Raw genomic sequence first — 19700 nt, 5'->3', positions numbered from 1 at the left:
TGGATAAATGTACATCTTTATATTTTTTTCTAAAATAGATTACATAGGTGGGTTTTGTTCCAATGTATATTTCTATAATAATTTTTTTCTACTTTAGAAAAAAATATAAAAGAATGCTGTTTTTTGCCTCTATTATTTAGAGATGAAAATATCATTTCTCTATATTTTCTTTTATAAATAGAGAAACTTTATTATATAGACATACAATGGAACAAATTCGCTTTTATAATAGATTTTTTTTAGGGGGAATTTTACTTTTACACTTTGTTTAGTACCACTTTTCATATATACACTTAGAATGAGGACATTTTCAGAAATACCTAAATCATTAATAGGCAAAAGACAAAAATAACCTTCTCACAAGTATAACCTTGTTTCCTATCTCTTTCTCTCTCGAGAGAAAGCTTCGAACGGCAACGCGACGACGCCGACGAGATCGAGCGACGACGGTGACGAAATCGAGCGACGACGGTGACGAAATCGAGCGACGACGACGAGATCGAGTGACACTCAAGATGGCCACTCTCACTACGACGACGAGAAAAGGTATTTTCTCTCACTAGTCACGACGTCTCTCTGGAAAGAGCATCCGGTGACGACGAATAACAATCACACTACACGATTCAAAATCTCATCTCAAAAATGTCGTCTTCTCTTCACGATTCTCCTCTTCACGATTCTCCTCTTCACGATTCTCTTCTTCATGATTCTCATCTTCACGATTCTCTACAAGTAAGTTCCTAAATTTGGGTATCTTTTTGTTTGTTTCAAGTCATTTTTTGAATTTGTTATTTCTGTTATAAGAAAATAGAAGAAGATTAGTTGAGGATTGTCATGTTCCTAGTTAGATCTAAGAGAAAGAGTATCGATAGTGAACATTGAGTTTTTTTGAAAAATTATAAGCCTTTATAAATGTGGGTTTCAAGTAATTATAAGATGCGTGAACTCAAGAAGTGTTGTCTTTGTATTGCAGTTCGATAGCAACGAGTTTTGCACAACCTTGAGATTGTCTGGGAGGGTTTATGAAGCTGTAGAACCACCGGATAATCCCAAAGCGATAATCCATCACTCAAATATTGATTATGTCGAGAAGGTAGAAGATATATTAGGAAAAGAAGAGTTCTCTTTGATAGAGAACTCTCACATTGGGAGCATTTTGAAGGTGGTTAAAAGGAATATGGTTCAATTTTCAGAAGAGTTGTTCCATTTTCTAATGCAGCGAAGAGTATTGACGCAAGGAGAGGATCTCTGGTTTACTTTCTCGGACCAGCCTATGAGGTTTTCACTAAAGGAATTTCATCTGACAACAGGCTTACGTTGTGAGGAAGATCAAACAATAACAGAGCCGCAGTTCAAAATAATGAAGAAGCCATACCTTTGGATGCTGGGGAAGAATGATAAGTTTACGGTGAGAACGTTGTATGAAATGTTTAAAGAGAAAGCACGAAGCATGCCAACACTAGAAAGATTATACCTTGGAACAACAATAATCACAGAAGCGGTAATTATGGCAGAAAACTCGAGTTCTAAAATCCTGAGAGACAGGTTGCAGCGTTATATGAACTATCGCTTACCCAAGATGGCTTGGGGTAAAACTGCTTATAGCATCTTGATGAGAAGTGTAAAACGTTTGAGTGCAAGTTCCTGGACAGGAGATAGTTATGAAGTGAGTGGTTTTGCGGTAGCCATAAATTTGTGGGCAACGTCATCAGTGAATGTGCTTGGTAAATCTTTGGGAAAACCATGCGAGACATCCTCTTCTTCATATCCGTTGTGTCTACATTGGGACTCAACAAGAACTCCGACAATAACTGAAGTGTTAGAGCTGGAGAAGATAAACAATGTGAGTTTTTATAAACATCTATAAATATATTCGTATTGTATTGTTTGAAAAGTGGATTTCTAGAGACTCCTTGAAAAGGTCCACAAATCGGTGTCTTGTAAGGATTATAAATGTGACGTGTGTTTATAAAAGATTGTAAATGTAGTTTTATAGGGACTTATAAATTAATATATATGAGGTTTACAGAGATTTGTTTTATTTATTCTACAGGTTGAGGTTAGCACAACGATTGGATTGGCTGAGGAATACAAACATTTGGTGGGGGCAACACATAGTGACGATGCTGATTTTCACAGTGTTGTGAAGCTAGTTCAACAAGGATACAAAATGAGGAGAAGCGATTGGGAGAAATGTTTTGTGGATATGTTTGTTGCAACAGAAGATATAGGTTAACAACGCAAGACAAAAGACGAAGATGCAGAGCATGGTGAAGATCTGAACCATAGTGAAGATGAAGAGGAAAAGACAGATGAAGAGGAAAATAAAGATGAAGAGTATCAAAAGGATAAGGAGCAAAGAAAAGATAAAGATCATTTCATGTCTAACAGCGAGAAACTTGATAAGCTAATCCAAATGGTTCGTGATTTGGATAAGCGAGTAGTAGTGATCCAGAATATTTTAGGAGTTAAGGTAACCAATTAAATTTTACCAAGTACTTATCAAATTTCACGTGTTATTTCTCTCTAACGATTTCACTTGTTTTTTTTTGAAGTTTAATGAAGGTTCACCAAACAAAGAAGATTGTGAGAATGGAGCTAGTTCTGGTGATAGAAGAAGTGCACAAGATTACGAAAATGAAGAAGATACAATTGATGATGAAGCAAACTCTGGAGATAAAAAAATGCACCAGATGATGAAAATGAAGAAGATACAAATGCTGAAGAAGCAAACTTTGGGGATGGAAGAAGTGCACTAGATGATGAAAATGAAGAAGAAATATGTGATGAAGAAGCGAAATCTGGTACAGAGCATCTAAGGGAAGAAGAGAATATTTTTGGGGAAAATGAGACTACACAAAAAATCACTCAAGACGAAGACACAGAAAAACTTGAATCAGAAAGTTGCTTGAAACAAACGTCGCAAGTATGAATCTAAAATAGGATATAAAGGTTTATAAAGTTTTTGATTTAGTGCTTGGCAAATTGAATTTCTTATTTCTTTTGTAGGTTACGTCGCCTACTCCAACATTCAATACTCCAAACTTTGATACAAGGGTACAAAATTAATATATTTTATAAGGCCTTGTAAAAGTTTAATGTATATAGCATAAACATCTAATTTTCAAATATTTTGTTTGAAGGTTTCATCGCCTACTCCAACATTTACGTCTCCTAAGTTTGATCTCCTTTCCCAAGAAAGTCATAGTGGAAAGGGTACAAATGAGGTATTTTATAAAGCTTTATAAACTATTTCATGATCGATAAGGTCTCTTAAACAATTATATAAAAACGATTTGCATGAATCAGGTTCTTATGAGAGATGTTTGTGAGATTCCTGTTTTCCAACCTCTAATGAAAATTAAAAAGAGATTGGTACAACAAGACAGCCAGGTTTGTTTTCCAAACTTTATGAGTATTGATTTATTTTATAGACATAATAACCCTTTGTAAAAACTATTTTTTTTTTGGTCTGTAGGTAAACAAAGATGTTGAGCCTCCACTTCAAAAGAAGTTTAAAGCTGATACAGATAATGTTCCACTAAGAAGAAGTGAAAGAGGTCAAATACCATCCATTCATACATAACCACCGTTTATAGGAGCAAGGAAGAAACATCTGATTCTTCATCCCTTTGAGCCAGTTGATAAAACAAGAAAAGAAAAGATGAGAGAATGGAAAATGTCAAACAAAAAAAAGTAAGTTTTATTTTATAAGAAACTATATATTTCTTGAGGTAAAACTAGATACCTACATAAAAAGTATGAGTGTCCAATGTAGGAAACTGAGAATCAATCAAGAGATAGTAACCGCAAAGTGGTTTTCAGATATTGAAACTCCGGGAAAAAAACTTTCAAAAACGGTTAGACTATATGTGAACAAAAATTCTTTATAATCCCTTATAAATTTATATTAATCGTCTTTATAAAACTATATGATCGCTTTTCTGAGTATTTGTTATTTTTGTCTCAGCATATTGAAGCAGGTTTTGAGTTGCTGAAAATGAAACAGATAAACAATCCAGATTTGTTTCTGAACAAAACTGCCTTAGTTGTTGGAGTGAAATTTCTTGAAGAAATAGATGAGCTTTATGATGAGTTTTTAGATGACAAGAAAGGTTTCCAATTTGGAACAGGCTTTAACAAGTACAACATAGAGAGGAATATCAACTTCCTCTATTCGGCTATTGCAGTAGCAGAGAAGTATTGGCTTGGAGTTGTAGTCAACTTGGAGAAGAGAAGTATCACAGCCTTCAATTGTGCAGCAATGAAGTTCACAGATGCGAGTTTGGTCCCTTACGTTAATGCAATCATCCGAGAAAATTGCAATCATCCGAGAAAAGTTGGCAGTTGATATCTTCTCAGAATTACAATGAGTACTAATGTGGGAATGAACAAAAACTTTATCACTTGCTTATAGTTATGTGTGAACAACTATCTGTTTTATGAGTGTTTGGTAAACTTTGTTTGTAGAATTCTGAGTATTATGAGTTTATGACTTGGATTTATGGCTTTGCTTTAATTTAGAAAGTTAAATGGTAAATTTGTATTTCAGTAGCTTTATAACACATTATTAAAAATAGTTTATAACCTCTTATAAAATCAAAACAAAATGGTTTATTACAAAATTTATATGTTTGTAGCTTTATAAGACCTTATTAAAACTGATTTTTTACCTCTAGTAAAATCAAATGAGTTTAAGATATATAAAGGAGTATTTAAAAGTTATAAAGATTTATAAATCTGTGAAAATTAATTTATAAAGGTCTATAACTAATATAGAAAGACTTATAAATCGTTTTTCAAGAGCTCATCAGTTCATAAACAAAAAAGAATTAAGGTTTATAAAGTCGTATAAACAACCAAAATGATTTATAAATCTGTATAAAATAATTTATAAGGGCGTATAAATTTATATAAGATAAAAAATAAAACTGGTTTTTTACCTCTTGTAAAATCAATCGAGTTTAGGATATATAAAGGTGTATTTAAAAGTTATAAAGACTTATAAATCTATAAAAATTAATTTATAAAGGTCTATAACTAATATAGAAATGCTTATAAATCAGTTTACGATATTTATATACTAAAATAATGATATGTAAACATCAATACTAGAAAACGTGCTAATCGTAACGAGTATGTGATATGGTCTAGTGATAAGTTGAGGTTACTTTAATTTTCAGTTTAGACGGAATCCCGGGTTCGACCCAGGACCTCAACAATTTATCTGTTTTTTATCATTTACCAAAAGAATGGCAAAACATTAAATTTATCTCTTCTCACGCCACGTCTTCATCCTCTCCACTACGACACGTTTGTTTTGCTTTCTTGTTTTCTATCCTTTCTTCATCCTTTTTTATGTCCTTAAATTCCAAGAAGAAGAATCAACACAACGATCTTCCCCATTTTGAATCATTATCGTGGCAAAGGTAATTGAGTTTCATCTTCAATTTTGAATCAACAATCTAAATTGAATTGAATTTTTGTTTGGAGCCTAATTGATTGACTTAAAATCTCAATCTGTTTCTGTTTCAGTTCCAATTCAACTTGAATCAATTTTAGCAAAAGTTAATTCAAGTACATTCTCTGTATTCTCTTTTGACTTTTTTATATTCAATTTAGATCAAATTGAAATTTCTCTTTGCTTTTGTATATACACTCCAAAATCGAATTGAATTTTTGTATGGAACCTAATTGATTTATCTAAAATCTCAATTTTGTTTCAGTTTGTTGGATGCCTGTCGTTCATTTGATCTTCATTCACCCTCTTTCTTTTTTTTCTTGACTTTTTTTTGGTCTGCATTTCCGATTCCTTTTCAGGAGTAACCAATGAAGAAGAATTTGAAGAAAAAAGGAAAACTTTTGTCCATTGCCAAATATTGTGAAGTAGAAGTATCTCTTCAAGAAGATGGGTTCAAAGGTTCTTGGTTTAGAGCTATCCTCGAGCAAAATCCGACGAGAGTGAAAGGAAAAAAGCTTCGGGTTTGTTACAAAACTTTGTTTAACGAAGACGGTGTAAATCCTTGCAAGAAAACTATTGAAAGATGTTTTATTCGGCCGGTCCCGCCAGAATGTCTGAATGAGGGTGTCGTATTCAAGGAAGGGTCGGTGGTGGATGCTTATTTTAATAATGGTTGGTGGACTGGTCTTATCGTAGTTGAAAGGCTAGATGGTAGTTTTTTGGTTTACTTTGATGATCCACCGACATAATGAGATTCATCAGAAGCCAACTGAGACCTCATGCTGATTGGATCGGCTCCGAATGGGTCAAAAGCAAAAACAAGGTATTGTTTTCTTTGTATGTTTTAAGTTCTAAAATTTTGAATTGTTGAGGGCTTTAGCTTATATATGATTGTTTTGAAATTGAAGGTATTGAGTCAACACATGTTTAGAACAGGGAAGTTGGTGGAAATGACCCGTGAAATTAGTGAAAGTGAAAAGGAAAAAATTTTGGTCCGAGCATTAGTAATTACAGAGATTCAAGGGGGTGATAGAAGAAATTTTTTGATCAAAATATGTACAATCTCACAAAATTTGAGTGATGAAGCGGAAGGAAAACATTCAATAGTTGATATTTGCAAAATCAGGCCATCTCCTCCTCGAGATCTTTGTGCAGAGTACAGTCTGAACGACTATGTTGAAGTGGTTGTTACACATGGATGGCGCAAAGGTCGAGTGATGGAAATTCTCCTTGAAAACAATTACAAAGTGTATTTCGCTGCCACAAAAGAGGATGCGATTTTTAATTATACTGAGATTAGGCTGTCAATGGAGTGGCTAGGTGGTGGTAGTTGAATCAAAGCACATGAGGTATTTTCTCACACGTAAGTTGTATTCATTTTTGGTGTAATTTAAAATCTTCCTACATCATTTTTTCAAAGAGAATTTGAAAATAATGCTGCCACACCAATAAGACCCGCTCAAGAGAGTCCTAGTAACACACTTGTTTTAGAATCCAATGAAGATGATACGGTGAATGATGATGCCACCGAAATCAAATCCTCTCGAGAGAGCCACAGTAACACTTCTTTTATAGAAGCCACTGAGACTGAAACACAAAACCATGAACCCGTAGATGTAAGTTTTAAACTATGACCCCCTTGTGTGTTGTCATAGGCTTCTTTTTCTTATCGTGAAACTATATGTTTTTACTAATGAATGATGTGTAGGGAGTGGAGTTACCATTACCTCATGAATCAGATGATATGATGGATGATGTAGCCACTCCAAACATAGACCCTCAAGAGATACCACGAGGTAAAATGTAAATTAGGATTTATAAAAGACTATAAATAATTTATGAAGACTTACGAATCTATATATTATAATTTATAAAGTCCAATAAATAATTTATAAGAGCATATAAATAGTTTACAAGGGCTTCTAAATCTATATTAAAAATTTGACAATTATTTTGAAGGGCTTATAATGATTTATGAAGATTTATGAAATAAGTTATAAGGTAATATATAATGGCCTATAAATAATTTAAAAAGATTTATAAATTTGTATAAAATGATTTACAAATTTTGCCAATAATTAATTTATAAAGACTTATGAATCTATATATAATAATTTATAAAGCCCAATAAATAATTTATAAGAGCATATAAATACTTTACAAGAGCTTGCAAATCAATAATAGTTTACAAAACCATAGTATTGTTTTCTAAGCATTAAACCATATATATAACTGGGCCTTAAACATTGATAATAAAAATTGGACCTTAAAAATAAAACCGTCACAATTAAGGGTAAAAAGACAGGACCTTTCATCGTCTTCCTCCGTTCGCGTCTGTTCCGATACAAATCCACAACCGCATCTTTTGATCTATTTTTATATTCCGCCGTTCTCCATTTCTTTGATTACAAAAACCTACTTTTCACTGGTGGTTTTCAATTACCATCGATTTCTCTCAACTCCGGTAATGTTATTGGTTCTTCTGGGCGATTCTTCTTCTCGCTCTGCCTATAATAGATGTGTAATTGATATTAGTGTTATATTTGACTAATTTTGTTAGAGGTTGTGGCCTTTAGGTTTAGTATGTTGTAACTTGGAATAGAGTAGATTAGGTTTTTTTTTTGTCATTTGCGATATATTTCATTGCTAGTTCTTTCGTTATTGATGTGGTTCATCAATTTTAGATTGATCTATTATGATTTACAAGTGTTGATAAACAAAACTTTTATAAGTCATTTTAAAACATATCTTTGACATTACCATTTTGAATTGTTTCAGGTGAAAAGATGAGTAAATCTGATGATAAGATTGCTTTGCCAAAAAGAATCTCCGAACCTGGTACAAATGGAGGCGTATTGGATAGAATTAATAAGCGCTCCAACCTGAAGTTGGTTGGTACAGTTGAAAACGTTTTGGGCAGAGAATTAAAGAAGCTTGAAGATTCATTCTTGGCTCCGGTAATTAAGATGGGAAGGAGGCAGAAGCATATGGTGTTTTCAAGGCATTTGATTCATCACTTACTCTTAAGAAGAATTGATATAGGCAAGAAGGGTTTGTGGTTTTCTTTTGGAGAACAACTAATGAGATTTTCTCTAAGAGAATTCCACTTGGCAACGGGTCTGCCTTGTGTTGTTGACAAAGATGAAGAGGAAGTGGAGACTTCAGCAACAAAAAACAAGAAAAAAGACCCATGGATGAAGAAGAATCAAACTTTAAACACCTTGCTTAATCTACTTGTGAAAAAGAGTACAGAGCTTACTGCTGATCAGAGATTAAGGTTGGGAGCTACAATCCTTGTGGAAGGGATATTAATGGCAAGCAATCCAGTGACAAGTATACCAGAAGAGCGTCTGCTTAGAGCTAGAAATTTCAAAGAGTTTTGCAAGTATCCCTGGGGGAATTTGGCCTTTGATTATTTACGAAAAGAAGTGGAGAGCTTTACCTATACAAAGTTGACGGAGAAAGATCAATATGCGATTTGTGGCTTTATATATCCACTTCAGCTATGGGCGTTATCTTCTGTGAATCAACTAGGAACGTTCTTTGGTATTAGGAATGATGAAAATCAGTTTCCCTTGTGCTTGCATTGGATAGAAACCAAATCGCTTACTATTGAAGAGGTTAACAGATTCGACAAAATGGAGAAGGTAACCTTTTATAATGTTTTATAAAACTGTTTTAATCTTTGCATTCTTCTTTTATCGATTGTTTGATCATATGCAAACACTTGTCAGGTTGATGTCAAATGTATCCTTGGAGATCCCGAATTGCATAGCGACTTGGTTGAAGATGTTGACTGTGAATTTGGAAGAGTTGTTGATCTTGTCAAAAGAGGATATCGTTTGAAGAGACAAGATTGGCTCAATGGAAGTGTCGACATTGCCGTTGCTGAAGCTGAAGTGGACGAAAATAATTCTGCTCCTGGGACTGATGCAACTGATCAAGAAAAGATTGAATTCCTCACTAAGAAGGTAGTGTCTCTTGAAGAAAAAGTGAAGTACCTTAAAGGTCTTTTGAATATTCGTGGAGAAACAGTGAAGGTAAACTATTTTCTATATTTGTTTCGTGTTGTAAATGAAAAGAAAGATTCATATGCTTCTAAATTGTAACAAGAAACTGAGAAGTCAAAAGAAACTGAAGCCGCCACAAAAACCAAGGTTTGTTATCTATAACGTCTCCAAATTCTTAATACAATGTGTGTGTGCTCACATATAATTTTCCAGGTAAATGGACAGAATACCGATCATGAACTTGATGAAACAGAAGTTTTACAAGATTATATAGATGCCAAAAGACAGGAAATCGCTAAGGTTATTGTGTTTTTGATATTTTATAAGGCTGTTATTAAATTCGAAATTGCTAAGCTATTTTTTTGTCTTGTAATATTAGGGAAAGAAGAATGGTGTAAGACCTCCACGTGAAGTAGACCATCAAGATGAAGATGATACAGAAGTCGAACACGGGGCTAAAGAAAGTGACACATCAAAAGTCAATGAAGTAAGCTTATTTATAACCCTTTATAAATTGAACAGCCGTTTTAGAATTATAAATCAATAAAAATATGTAATATATTTTTTTAAAATAAGAACAGCCAAAAGAAGAAGAGGAACAACAAGAAGAAGATGATACAGAAGTCGATGTGGATGACGGTGATAAAGAGAGTGAAAATTCAGAAACCAATGAAGTAAGCTGATTTATAAATCTTTATAAACTGAACAATCGTTTTAAATTTATAAATCGTTTTAAATTTATAAATCATTATAAATATGTAATCCTTTTATTGAAATAGGGACAGACACAAGAGGAAGAGGAACAACAACAAGAGGATGACACATAAGTCAATGCAGATGTGGACGTCGGTGCTAAAGAAAGTGAAAATCCAAAAACCAATGAATTAAACTGATTTATAAGTCTTTATAAACTGATTGACTTTTTAAATGTTTAATATGCTCTGTAACTTTTCTTATTCTGTCATCAAAACTGAAGGATGGAGAAGTAAATGAGGATGCATCTAAGAAGCCTGTGAAGGGTACAAAGAAACGTGGAAGAGGAACTAAGGTAAATATCTCTCTTTGTATAATGGTTTATAAAATGTTCTTTCAAATTTCATAGACTACATTCAATTATCATTTCTGATTTACAAAGGTTGTTATTAAATTCGAAATTGCTTAGTTATTGTTTTGTCTTGCAATATTAGGGAATGAAGAAAGGTGTAACATCCCCACGTGAAGTAGAACAACAAGTAGAAGATGATGCAGAAGTGGACGTCGGTGCTAAAGAAATTGAAAATCCAGAAACCAATGAAGTAAGCTGATTGATAAGTCTTTATAAACTGATTGACTTTTTAAATGTTTAATATACTCTGTAACTTTTCTTATTGTGTCATCAAAACTGAAGGATGGAGAAGTAAATAAGGATGCATCTAAAAAGCCTGTGAAGGGTACAAAGAAACGTGGAAGAGGAACTAAGGTAAATATCTCTATGTGTATAATGGTTTATAAAATGTTCTTTCTGATTATCATTTCTGATTTATAAAGATTTCTGATTTATAAAGGCTGTTATTAAATTCGAAATTGCTTAGTTATTTTTTTGTCTTGTAATATTAGGGAATGAAGAAAGGTGTAACATCCCCACGTGAAGTACAACAACAAGTCGAAGATGATGCAGAAGTGGACGTCGGTGCTAAAGAAATTGAAAATCTAGAAACCAATGAAGTAAGCTGATTTATAAGTACTTATAAACTGATTGACTTTTTAAATGTTTAATATACTCTGTAACTTTTCTTATTGTGTCATCAAAACTGAAGGATGGAGAAGTAAATAAGGATGCATCTAAAAAGCCCGTGAAGGGTACAAAGAAACGTGGAAGAGGAACTAAGGTAAATATCTCTCTGTGTATAATGGTTTATAAAATGTTCTTTCTGATTATCATTTCTGATTTATAAAGGCTGTTATTAAATTCGAAATTGCTTAGTTATTTTTTTGTCTTGTAATATTAGGGAATGAAGAAAGGTGTAATATCCCCACGTGAAGTAGAACAACAAGTAGAAGATGATGCAGAAGTGGACGTCGGTGCTAAAGAAATTGAAAATCTAGAAACCAATGAAATAAGCTGATTTATAAGTCTTTATAAACTGATTGACTTTTTAAATGTTTAATATACTCTGTAACTTTTCTTATTGTGTCATCAAAACTGAAGGATGGAGAAGTAAATAAGGATGCATCTAAAAAGCCCGTGAAGAGTACAAAGAAACGTGGAAGAGGAACTAAGGTAAATATCTCTCTGTGTATAATGATTTATAAAATGTTATTTCTGATTATCATTTCTGATTTATAAAGGCTGTTATTAAATTCGAAATTGCTAAGTTATTTTTTTGTCTTGTAATATTAGGGAATGAAGAAAGGTGTAACACCCCCACGTGAAGTACAACAACAAGTAGAAGATGATGCAGAAGTGGATGTCGGTGCTAAAGAAATTGAAAATCCAGAAACCAATGAAGTAAGCCGATTTATAAGTCATTATAAACTGATTGACTTTTTAAATGTTTAATATACTCTGTAACTTTTCTTATTGTGTCATCAAAACTGAAGGATGGAGAAGTAAAGGGTACATGATGATGCATCTAAAAAGTCCGTGAAGGGTACAAAGAAACGTGGAAGAGGAACTAAGGTAAATATCTCTCTGTGTATAATGGTTTATAAAATGTTCTTTCTGATTATCATTTCTGATTTACAAAGGTTGTTATTAAATTCGAAATTGCTAAGTTATTTTTTTGTCTTGTAATATTAGGGAATGAAGAAAGGTGTAACACCACCACGTGAAGTACAACAACAAGTAAAAGATGATGCAGAAGTCGATGCTAAAGAAAGTGAAAATCCAAAAACCAATGAAGTAAGCTGATTTATAAGTCTTTATAAACTGATTGACTTTTTAAATGTTTAATATACTCTATGTAACTTCACTTATTGTGTCATTAAAACTGAAGGATGGAGAAGTGAATGAGGATGCATCTAAAAAGCACGTGAAGTTTACAAAAAAACGTGGAAGAGTAACTAAGGTAAATATCTCTCTGTGTATAATGATTTATAAAATGTTCTTTCAAATTTCATTGACTACATCCAATTATCATTTCTGATTTTCTTAATTGGTATGCTTGTAAAGGAACCTAACGTTGACACCTCCAAATCAAAAAGACAAAAGAAACAAGAAGATTCAGCTGCTGATGCGATAGGGTGTGTATTGGAAGATCTGAAAAAAGCCGATTAGAAGCATCGCGAATTTGAAGAAGTGAAGCTCTTTCAGTTTTTTATTGCTTTTAACAAATATCAATGAAACTTTTTCAGTTTTAGTGTTATCTTTGGTTGATGTCTTCAATGAGGAACATCTTTTGGCTTGTACCTTAATCCTAAAGATGAGGAAAAGATCTTTTGGTTTGTACCTTAATCCTTTGATAAGGAAACATATTTTATTTATGTTCATGCAGGTAAGTTAAGATATCAAAAGAACATATAATTTCTTCAATTAATCTGAATCTTAATATTTTATAAAGGGTGGTTAATGTAACCACACATTTCTTATAATAAGTAACATAATTTCTATTAGACACCTGTAAACTTTATAAAGTATTATAAAATGATAAATGTAATAATAAAAGGTTCCCCAAAAGCTATGCGATTCCAATTCTCTCTTATAACATCATATAAAAATAATCAGTTGCACACAAGTTTTTATATTACTCTGTTATCAAATAGGCACTACACAACTACCTTTGTTGTGACCTTTCTGTCCACATCTGCTACATTTGTAAGACTTGGGTGATGGTTTGGATATGGGCCGATATTTTCCATACTCCCACGAACTTGGTGTCCTCTTTTTTTTCCTCATGCCACTAGGAAAGCGTGTAGATGGAGGGCGACAGACAAACGAAGCTACATGGGGAGGAATATCCCAATATGCTTTATCGCCAACATGATATACACTCTCTGAATATGCTAGTGTAAACCTAATAAGAAAATTAAGAGAATTAGATAAAAGTACAACCAAGAAAGAAAAATGAAAAAGAAGTGTTGTAGAACAATGTTTATAAAACCTTATAAATTCGATCAATTATATAAACATTTATAAACGTGGTAATGTATTACCACAATGACTGAGATAACGCACCTTTCATTGGAGAAAAACTCATCGACATAATCATTTTCATGCTTGTTTCCAGCCTTTGCAGCAGCAATTGCATGAGCACGAGGAAACTTCTCAACATCAAACACAAAGCATGAACAATGCCTTGTTTGAAAATTCACCACTTGATCTCTTGTATCTCCCTTAACCTCAAACTCTGAATCATTGATTTTGGAAACTTCGAGAAAGCGAGACGTAAAATCATATAGCTCCTTCATCTTGTTCCCCACATCGAACGTGACAGGGTGCATGTGACGAACTCCTTGCTCACGTCGTTCAGTGAACCACCTAGTCATTATCATCCTAATAGTGTCAAAAAGACAGACTATTGGATACTCACGACTCACTTTCAGCAAATAATTTATAGATTCGGCCAAGTTTGACGTCATGATGTTGAAGCGATTAGCAGGAGAATAAGCTCGGGACCACTTGCTGAAGTCAGCTTTACGAAGATAATCTGCTAATACAATATCGGACGCCTCAATCTCATGAAAAATAGCAATCAAAATCATCCTTGGTGTAGGCATAAACAGCTTCAACAACCAAAGGGACAAGTGTTGAACTCTTGAAATTGTCCTGGACATTCTTTTCAAAGTGAAAGACGCAGATTCCATGGTGAGCAAACGGATAATGTTGTAAAAGAGCGTTTTCAATAGAGGTTGCACGATCAGAGACAAAAACCAAATCTTCTTCATCAGGAATGATGGTTTTCAGACATTTCATAAACCAACTCCATGAGGCATCATTCTCAGAATCAACTATAGCAAAAGCTATAGGATACAAGTGAAAATTACCATCTTGTGCTGTGGCAGCAAGTAGAGTCCCTTTATACTTTGCTTTCAGATGGGCACCATCAACAGAAAGTATCTTCCTCATCAACTTAAACCCTCTGATAGATGGACCAAGCGACAAAAATGCGTATTTGAATTTCCCAATAGAATCAACTTCGATAAAAATCACAGAACCTGGATTCTTTTCTTTTATCATGTGAAACCAGCTGGGCAAAGCTTCATAACTGTCATCAGGAGTACCCCTAGCTATATCTTGGCCGTGCTCTTGAGACCTCCAAGCCTTTGAATATGAAATCACAACACCATGATCTTTTCTAGCTTTTTCCATGATCTGTTTAGGTTTCAGCCCAATCTTTCCTCCTTCATAATGATTGCTGACCATAGTTCCCAACAGTTTCGCAGTAGCTTGCCGATGACTAACACTTCTCAGAGAAGTGTCACAAGTATGTTTAGATACATAATGGCGAACAAAAAAACTTTGAGATCCTTTAACTGATTTTGCACGAAAACTCCAACTGCATCTTTCATCCACGCAACTAAGAACATAACGTGTTTTGTCTGAATATTCTGTGTGGAACTCAAAGCTTTTGCTAACTGCATGCAACCTCAACTTTCTGCTCATTTCCTTTTTATCCTTGAAAAACTTCCCGCAGAACAAATCATCATCATCATCACATTGATTTGTTAAACAAATTGGAGACAAGATATCTGAATGGGAATGTGAATCTTCTCTCATGCTTTCTCTACCACGTTTACTAGAAGAAGATGTCAATTTTTACTTTCCAGACCCATATACAACAAGTCTAATCGAATCCAATCCTCTCTAAGATAAAATATGAAACATGTACATTAAAAATAAAATTTATAACCCATTATATGACATTGATTAAACTCTTATATATTTATATTTAACAAAGGAAAAAGTTATATGTACCTTATTGCTAACAAGGCCACTTGAAGGAGAAATAAGACTGTCTCTAATACGAGTATGTTGTATACCAGAGACTTCATCAACTCTCTGAATGCTGTTCCATTCAGTCTCCGGGTGTGTTTCTATTCCTCTCTAGAAAATTAAACATGTATATATTACCTTTATAAGACATTATAAAATAAAACCTTATTTACAAAGGTTTAATAAGTACGTCACAACCAATAATAGCTCAATAAGAGCCAATATTGCCAAAAGTAACGATATTATTGTAGAACTACATAAAGTCTAATTTCTAAAACAATTTATAGAACCTTATAATTATGAATGTTAAGGTAAGAGTTTTGAAAAGTACCTCAAATACATTACTACTTCCAGCAATAGGCAAATCATGAGTACTGGAAATTTCATATTGTGTCTGCATCATGTTTGACATAATCAATGGTGATTTTTGTGTTCCTCTCTGAAACATAAAAACTTAAAGCTAGTAATGAATCTTGTACCTTGTATTTTATAAGGTTCTTATAAACTTTAAAGGTGTCATAAATACTTGACAGAAATTTCTACTACCAGCAATAGGCAAATCATTAGTAATTAACACTTCATCCTGTGTGTCTGAACCATATTTGACACAATCATTGGTGATATTTGTGTTTCCCTCTGAAACATAAAAAGATAAAGCTAAATATAGAATCATTTATAAAGTTTTTATAAGGCCTTATAAATATAAGAGTTGTAATAAATACCTCAAGCGGATTACTATTTCCAGCAATAGGCAAATCATGATTAATTAAAGCTTCACCCCGTGACTGGATCATATTCGACACAATCATTGGTGATAATTGAGTTCTTCTCTGAAACATTAAAAAAAAAAAAAAAGCTAATAGTTAAAATATATGTGGTAATGATCCTCCAAAATGCACAATTATTATTATAAGGTCTTATAAATGTAAAAGTTGTAATAGATACTGCTATGACATACTTCCTCAAACAATGAGCAAATCATTAGTACTACATACTACCGTATAAAATAACTGATAACTCTAATAAACAAACAAGTTAGCAAAATAGTTTCATGCAGTTACCTTAATGGTTACACATAGATGAAGGTCTCCATTCTCTTTAAGTTTGTTCAGATAAGAGAATGCTGGAGGAAGCTCTTTTGTACCAAAGTTTAATTTTGAAGGTGAGGCATAGCTAAGATTTACACTGTTTATGTTGCCATCAATTCCAAAATCTTCTAAAACAGCCACAATCAAATCATTGTAGTTGATATCTTCATGAATCATACTAAGAGAGGATCCTCGTTGATCATCCACTATGAAATCCCAGTGAATTCCATTTATTAGTTTCCATTCACCACATATAGAACATATTTCGATCATCATAACCTGATTATAAGAACATGGGGATTGAAGAAGGAATGATCAACAAGATATATCAAAAAGAAAAATACATAACACTATGTTCCTCATAGATAAAAATTTATAAGGTTTTATAAATCTGAGATTTGAAAACTTCATGAGAAAAACTTCGTCTCTTTCCCAGAAACCGATCGATTTTGAGAAACCAAGCAAAAATTACAGAAAAGAGACGAAAATCACTATCTATTATCCTCTGACCTTTGTTACGCGTTCGTGAAGAGAGATTGTTCTATTCGTTTAAGCTTGTAGTCTTCGCCAAATCTCGTCGGACGTCAACGTCGTCGGAATAATCAAATCTCGTCGGACGTCAACGTCGTCGGAATAATCAAATCTCGCTGGGGAAATCGCTGAAGTCGTCGAATCTCTCACCGGAACGAATCTCTCGCCGGATCGAATCTCTCGCCGGATCGAATCTCAAATTGGGGAATTTGAAAATTCTTGTTGGAGAAGGCATATGTTTATGTTTGATTAAATAAGGGTATAATGGTACTTTAGCCTTTAAAATTTTAATTGTAAAGTTGAAAAGTGTAAATGTGAAAAATGGTATTAGGAAAGTGGTATTAGTGGCAATTCTCTATTTTTTTCCTTTAAATAAAAATATATAGATAAAAATAGAAATGAGTTAAAGTTGGTGTAGTGAGTATTTAATTTGGTTTAGACTGTTTATTATGGGTATGAGATGGTTCGAAAGAGTGAATAAGATCCACTCAAGAATCTAATTTTTGATTATGTTCAGCTCGTTTAATAATATTAAAATCTGGTTAATATCGGAAATAAAAACTCACAGTTTCAGTTTGGTTCATTTTTTCGGATATAATTCAAATAAAGTTTAAATTGTTTAAGTAAAAATATCGAATAGTGTATGTAAATTCGAATAAAAGCATTCGAATAATTTATTATGAAAATTGCTGGATCTGATGAATCCGCCTATATCATCACCCCAATTACTACTTTGAACTATAAATTGTAGATTAAGAAACATCTTAAAAAGAAGCCCAGCCCAAAACCTCTGAGATTCAAGAGTTTACAAACGAACTCGGATCCTTCCCGTATCCGTGATACCCGCCGTATTGTCAAAAATTTGGAAACAAAGCCGAACTCTCCGTCTCTCTAAAAATGTCAAACGCCCTAATTCCCCACGGAAGATTCCTCCTCCGTCGTTTCAACCGCCGTGCCTATTCGTCAAAACCGCATAACACCGAAACAGACCTCGATTCGTCGTCCTCATCAGCGACCTCTAAAGCCGAAGCCGAGCGCAAGAGCCTGAACGAGTATTTTCAGAAGATCGCCGTTAAGAACTCGACTCCAGATTGGCTCCCTTTCTCCCCCGGGGGCTCTTTCTGGGTCCCGCCGCCGCATCAGAAAACGGCTGGGAAGGTCGCTTATATGATGAACATGGTGACGAATCCGTTGAAGAAGGAGGAAGCTTTCTCTCTGTCGTCTTCTTCTGGCTGGCCTTGTTCCTCTTTCTTCATTACTCCAAGTATGAATTGCTTTCCTTTATGGTTAATCGTCTAAAGATAGATAATATGGGTCTCACTCGTTTTTTGATTTTGCGTGTTAAAGATGGTTCCTTTGAGTAATCATTGGAGGTGATTGATCCATGTCTCTGTAATAAGGCCTGACAAATTTAGATCTTTAGGAGGGAAATAACGTGTATATTGCAAAGCGGACTTGTGTTTTGTGTTTGAAAATTCTTGTCTGGATGAAACATATAATGTAATGGAGATGATTGCTCCATGTCTGTAAGAAAATTAGATCTTTAGTGGGGATAAATTGTAGCTTACGTCTTATTGAATTCTTGCCTAAATGAAACATATAATGTAATAGAGCTGGTTATGTTTATGCTCTTATCTCTCGTTTTATGTGATGATATATGGTGATACGTTGTTTTCTCTTTCTAAAGAAATGCTAGATGGTGATTGTTCATGTAGAATTCTTGTCTAAATGTAATATATAGTGTAATGAAGCTAATTTTGTTCATGCTCTATGTCTTGTTTTCTAGAGGTATGTTTATGTGATGGCTGTTTTCCTGATATAACCTTGTTTTTCTTGCTATTGAAATGATAGATGATGAGAAGGTAGAAAGTAGCATGGAGTTGAACATTCCGGGGGAGCTAGGGCATTTCCTAAATCCAATTTATTCATTTAAACATGTCGACGATGAAGACTGATTTTACAAGTTCTAGCTCGGTGATGAAGTCCATTTCCTGTTGCGTGGAAAGACAGATGATTCCTGTACTGATGAGGTTAAGTATTTGTATATACAGCTGCAAACCATGGAGTTCTATGGTGTTTGGCCTGTCTTAACGCCTTTGTGAACTTTATTTATAAAGCAATCAATCATAATTAACGGCTAATTAAAGCTGGTCGGATTGGTTCTTACCTGCACTACATGGTTTCATCGTGAATGATAATTTAGATCAACCTAAGATGAGTTTGCATATGTTACTAGATTGATTCTTAAGAATTTGTCACTACAATAAACAGTACAATGAATGCGTTTCATCTTAACCTTTGTTGACGACCCCTGTTTGACTGTTTCTGTACTTTCTTGTGGTCTTTACTTGTCTGGTGTGATAATGCACCTATGTTTGCCTTCTAGTATTCTTTTCTAAATGAAACATATCACCAATCTTTTTCTCAGCCGCTTTATTCTTCACTTCCGCATGTTGTCTTTGCAGTTCACACTGATTTTGCGTTTCAACTCGGTCCTCATTTCTTTATAACGAAGTGGAGGAACAAAAAGATGTTTTCAGAAGAACATTGAAGAGGAAGAGAATGAAATCTGCAAGTTAAAAGAAATGAGGGCTGAATTGGAACGCAAAATCTTTGAACTAAAGAGACAAGATGCAATTGCGAAAGAAAAGAAGAAGAAAAAGATTGTTGAGATGATGTCACAGGCGGCAATGTTTTGT

At 33.8% G+C, this 19700-nt stretch overlaps 5 protein-coding genes and 1 pseudogene across 5 annotated transcripts; 4 read left to right on the top strand and 2 right to left on the bottom strand.

The window, feature by feature from the left end:
• The first annotated feature begins 6209 nt into the window (after positions 1-6209).
• On the top strand, positions 6210-7095 carry LOC125575514 (annotated as a pseudogene).
• A 113-nt stretch (positions 7096-7208) lies between these two features.
• Positions 7209-9180, top strand: LOC125575696. The gene is made up of 2 exons (XM_048763906.1): positions 7209-7257; positions 8240-9180. Exons 1-2 carry the CDS (start codon positions 7209-7211, stop codon positions 9130-9132), a joined length of 942 nt encoding a protein of 313 aa, XP_048619863.1. The 3' UTR covers positions 9133-9180.
• Positions 9179-12727, top strand: LOC125575691 (ABC transporter F family member 4-like). Its single transcript, XM_048763905.1, has 15 exons — positions 9179-9195; positions 9237-9501; positions 9685-9771; positions 9851-9958; positions 10448-10519; positions 10659-10766; positions 10859-10930; positions 11068-11175; positions 11268-11339; positions 11460-11528; positions 11660-11731; positions 11852-11959; positions 12251-12352; positions 12447-12518; positions 12623-12727. Exons 1-15 carry the CDS (start codon positions 9179-9181, stop codon positions 12725-12727), a joined length of 1437 nt encoding a protein of 478 aa, XP_048619862.1.
• Positions 12728-13204: 477 nt separating this feature from the next.
• LOC111211663 lies at positions 13205-13935 on the bottom strand. Its single transcript, XM_022712917.1, has 2 exons — positions 13625-13935; positions 13205-13463 (listed from the first exon to the last, which is right to left on the bottom strand). Exons 1-2 carry the CDS (start codon positions 13933-13935, stop codon positions 13205-13207), a joined length of 570 nt encoding a protein of 189 aa, XP_022568638.1.
• A 190-nt stretch (positions 13936-14125) lies between these two features.
• LOC111211662 lies at positions 14126-14812 on the bottom strand. The gene has a single exon (XM_022712916.1). The coding sequence runs from the start codon at positions 14810-14812 to the stop codon at positions 14126-14128; it is 687 nt and encodes a 228-aa protein (XP_022568637.1).
• Positions 14813-17762: 2950 nt separating this feature from the next.
• LOC111207595 lies at positions 17763-19311 on the top strand. The gene is made up of 2 exons (XM_022705788.2): positions 17763-18265; positions 18853-19311. Exons 1-2 carry the CDS (start codon positions 17899-17901, stop codon positions 18954-18956), a joined length of 471 nt encoding a protein of 156 aa, XP_022561509.2. The 5' UTR covers positions 17763-17898; the 3' UTR covers positions 18957-19311.
• Positions 19312-19700: the final 389 nt, after the last annotated feature.

Source organism: Brassica napus, chromosome C7 (genome assembly GCF_020379485.1).
Source record: "Brassica napus cultivar Da-Ae chromosome C7, Da-Ae, whole genome shotgun sequence".
In the NCBI taxonomy this organism is placed as follows: Eukaryota; Viridiplantae; Streptophyta; class Magnoliopsida; order Brassicales; family Brassicaceae; genus Brassica; species Brassica napus.
Note: the sequence above shows the minus strand (reverse complement) of the source record. Positions and strands in the feature narration are given on the sequence as shown.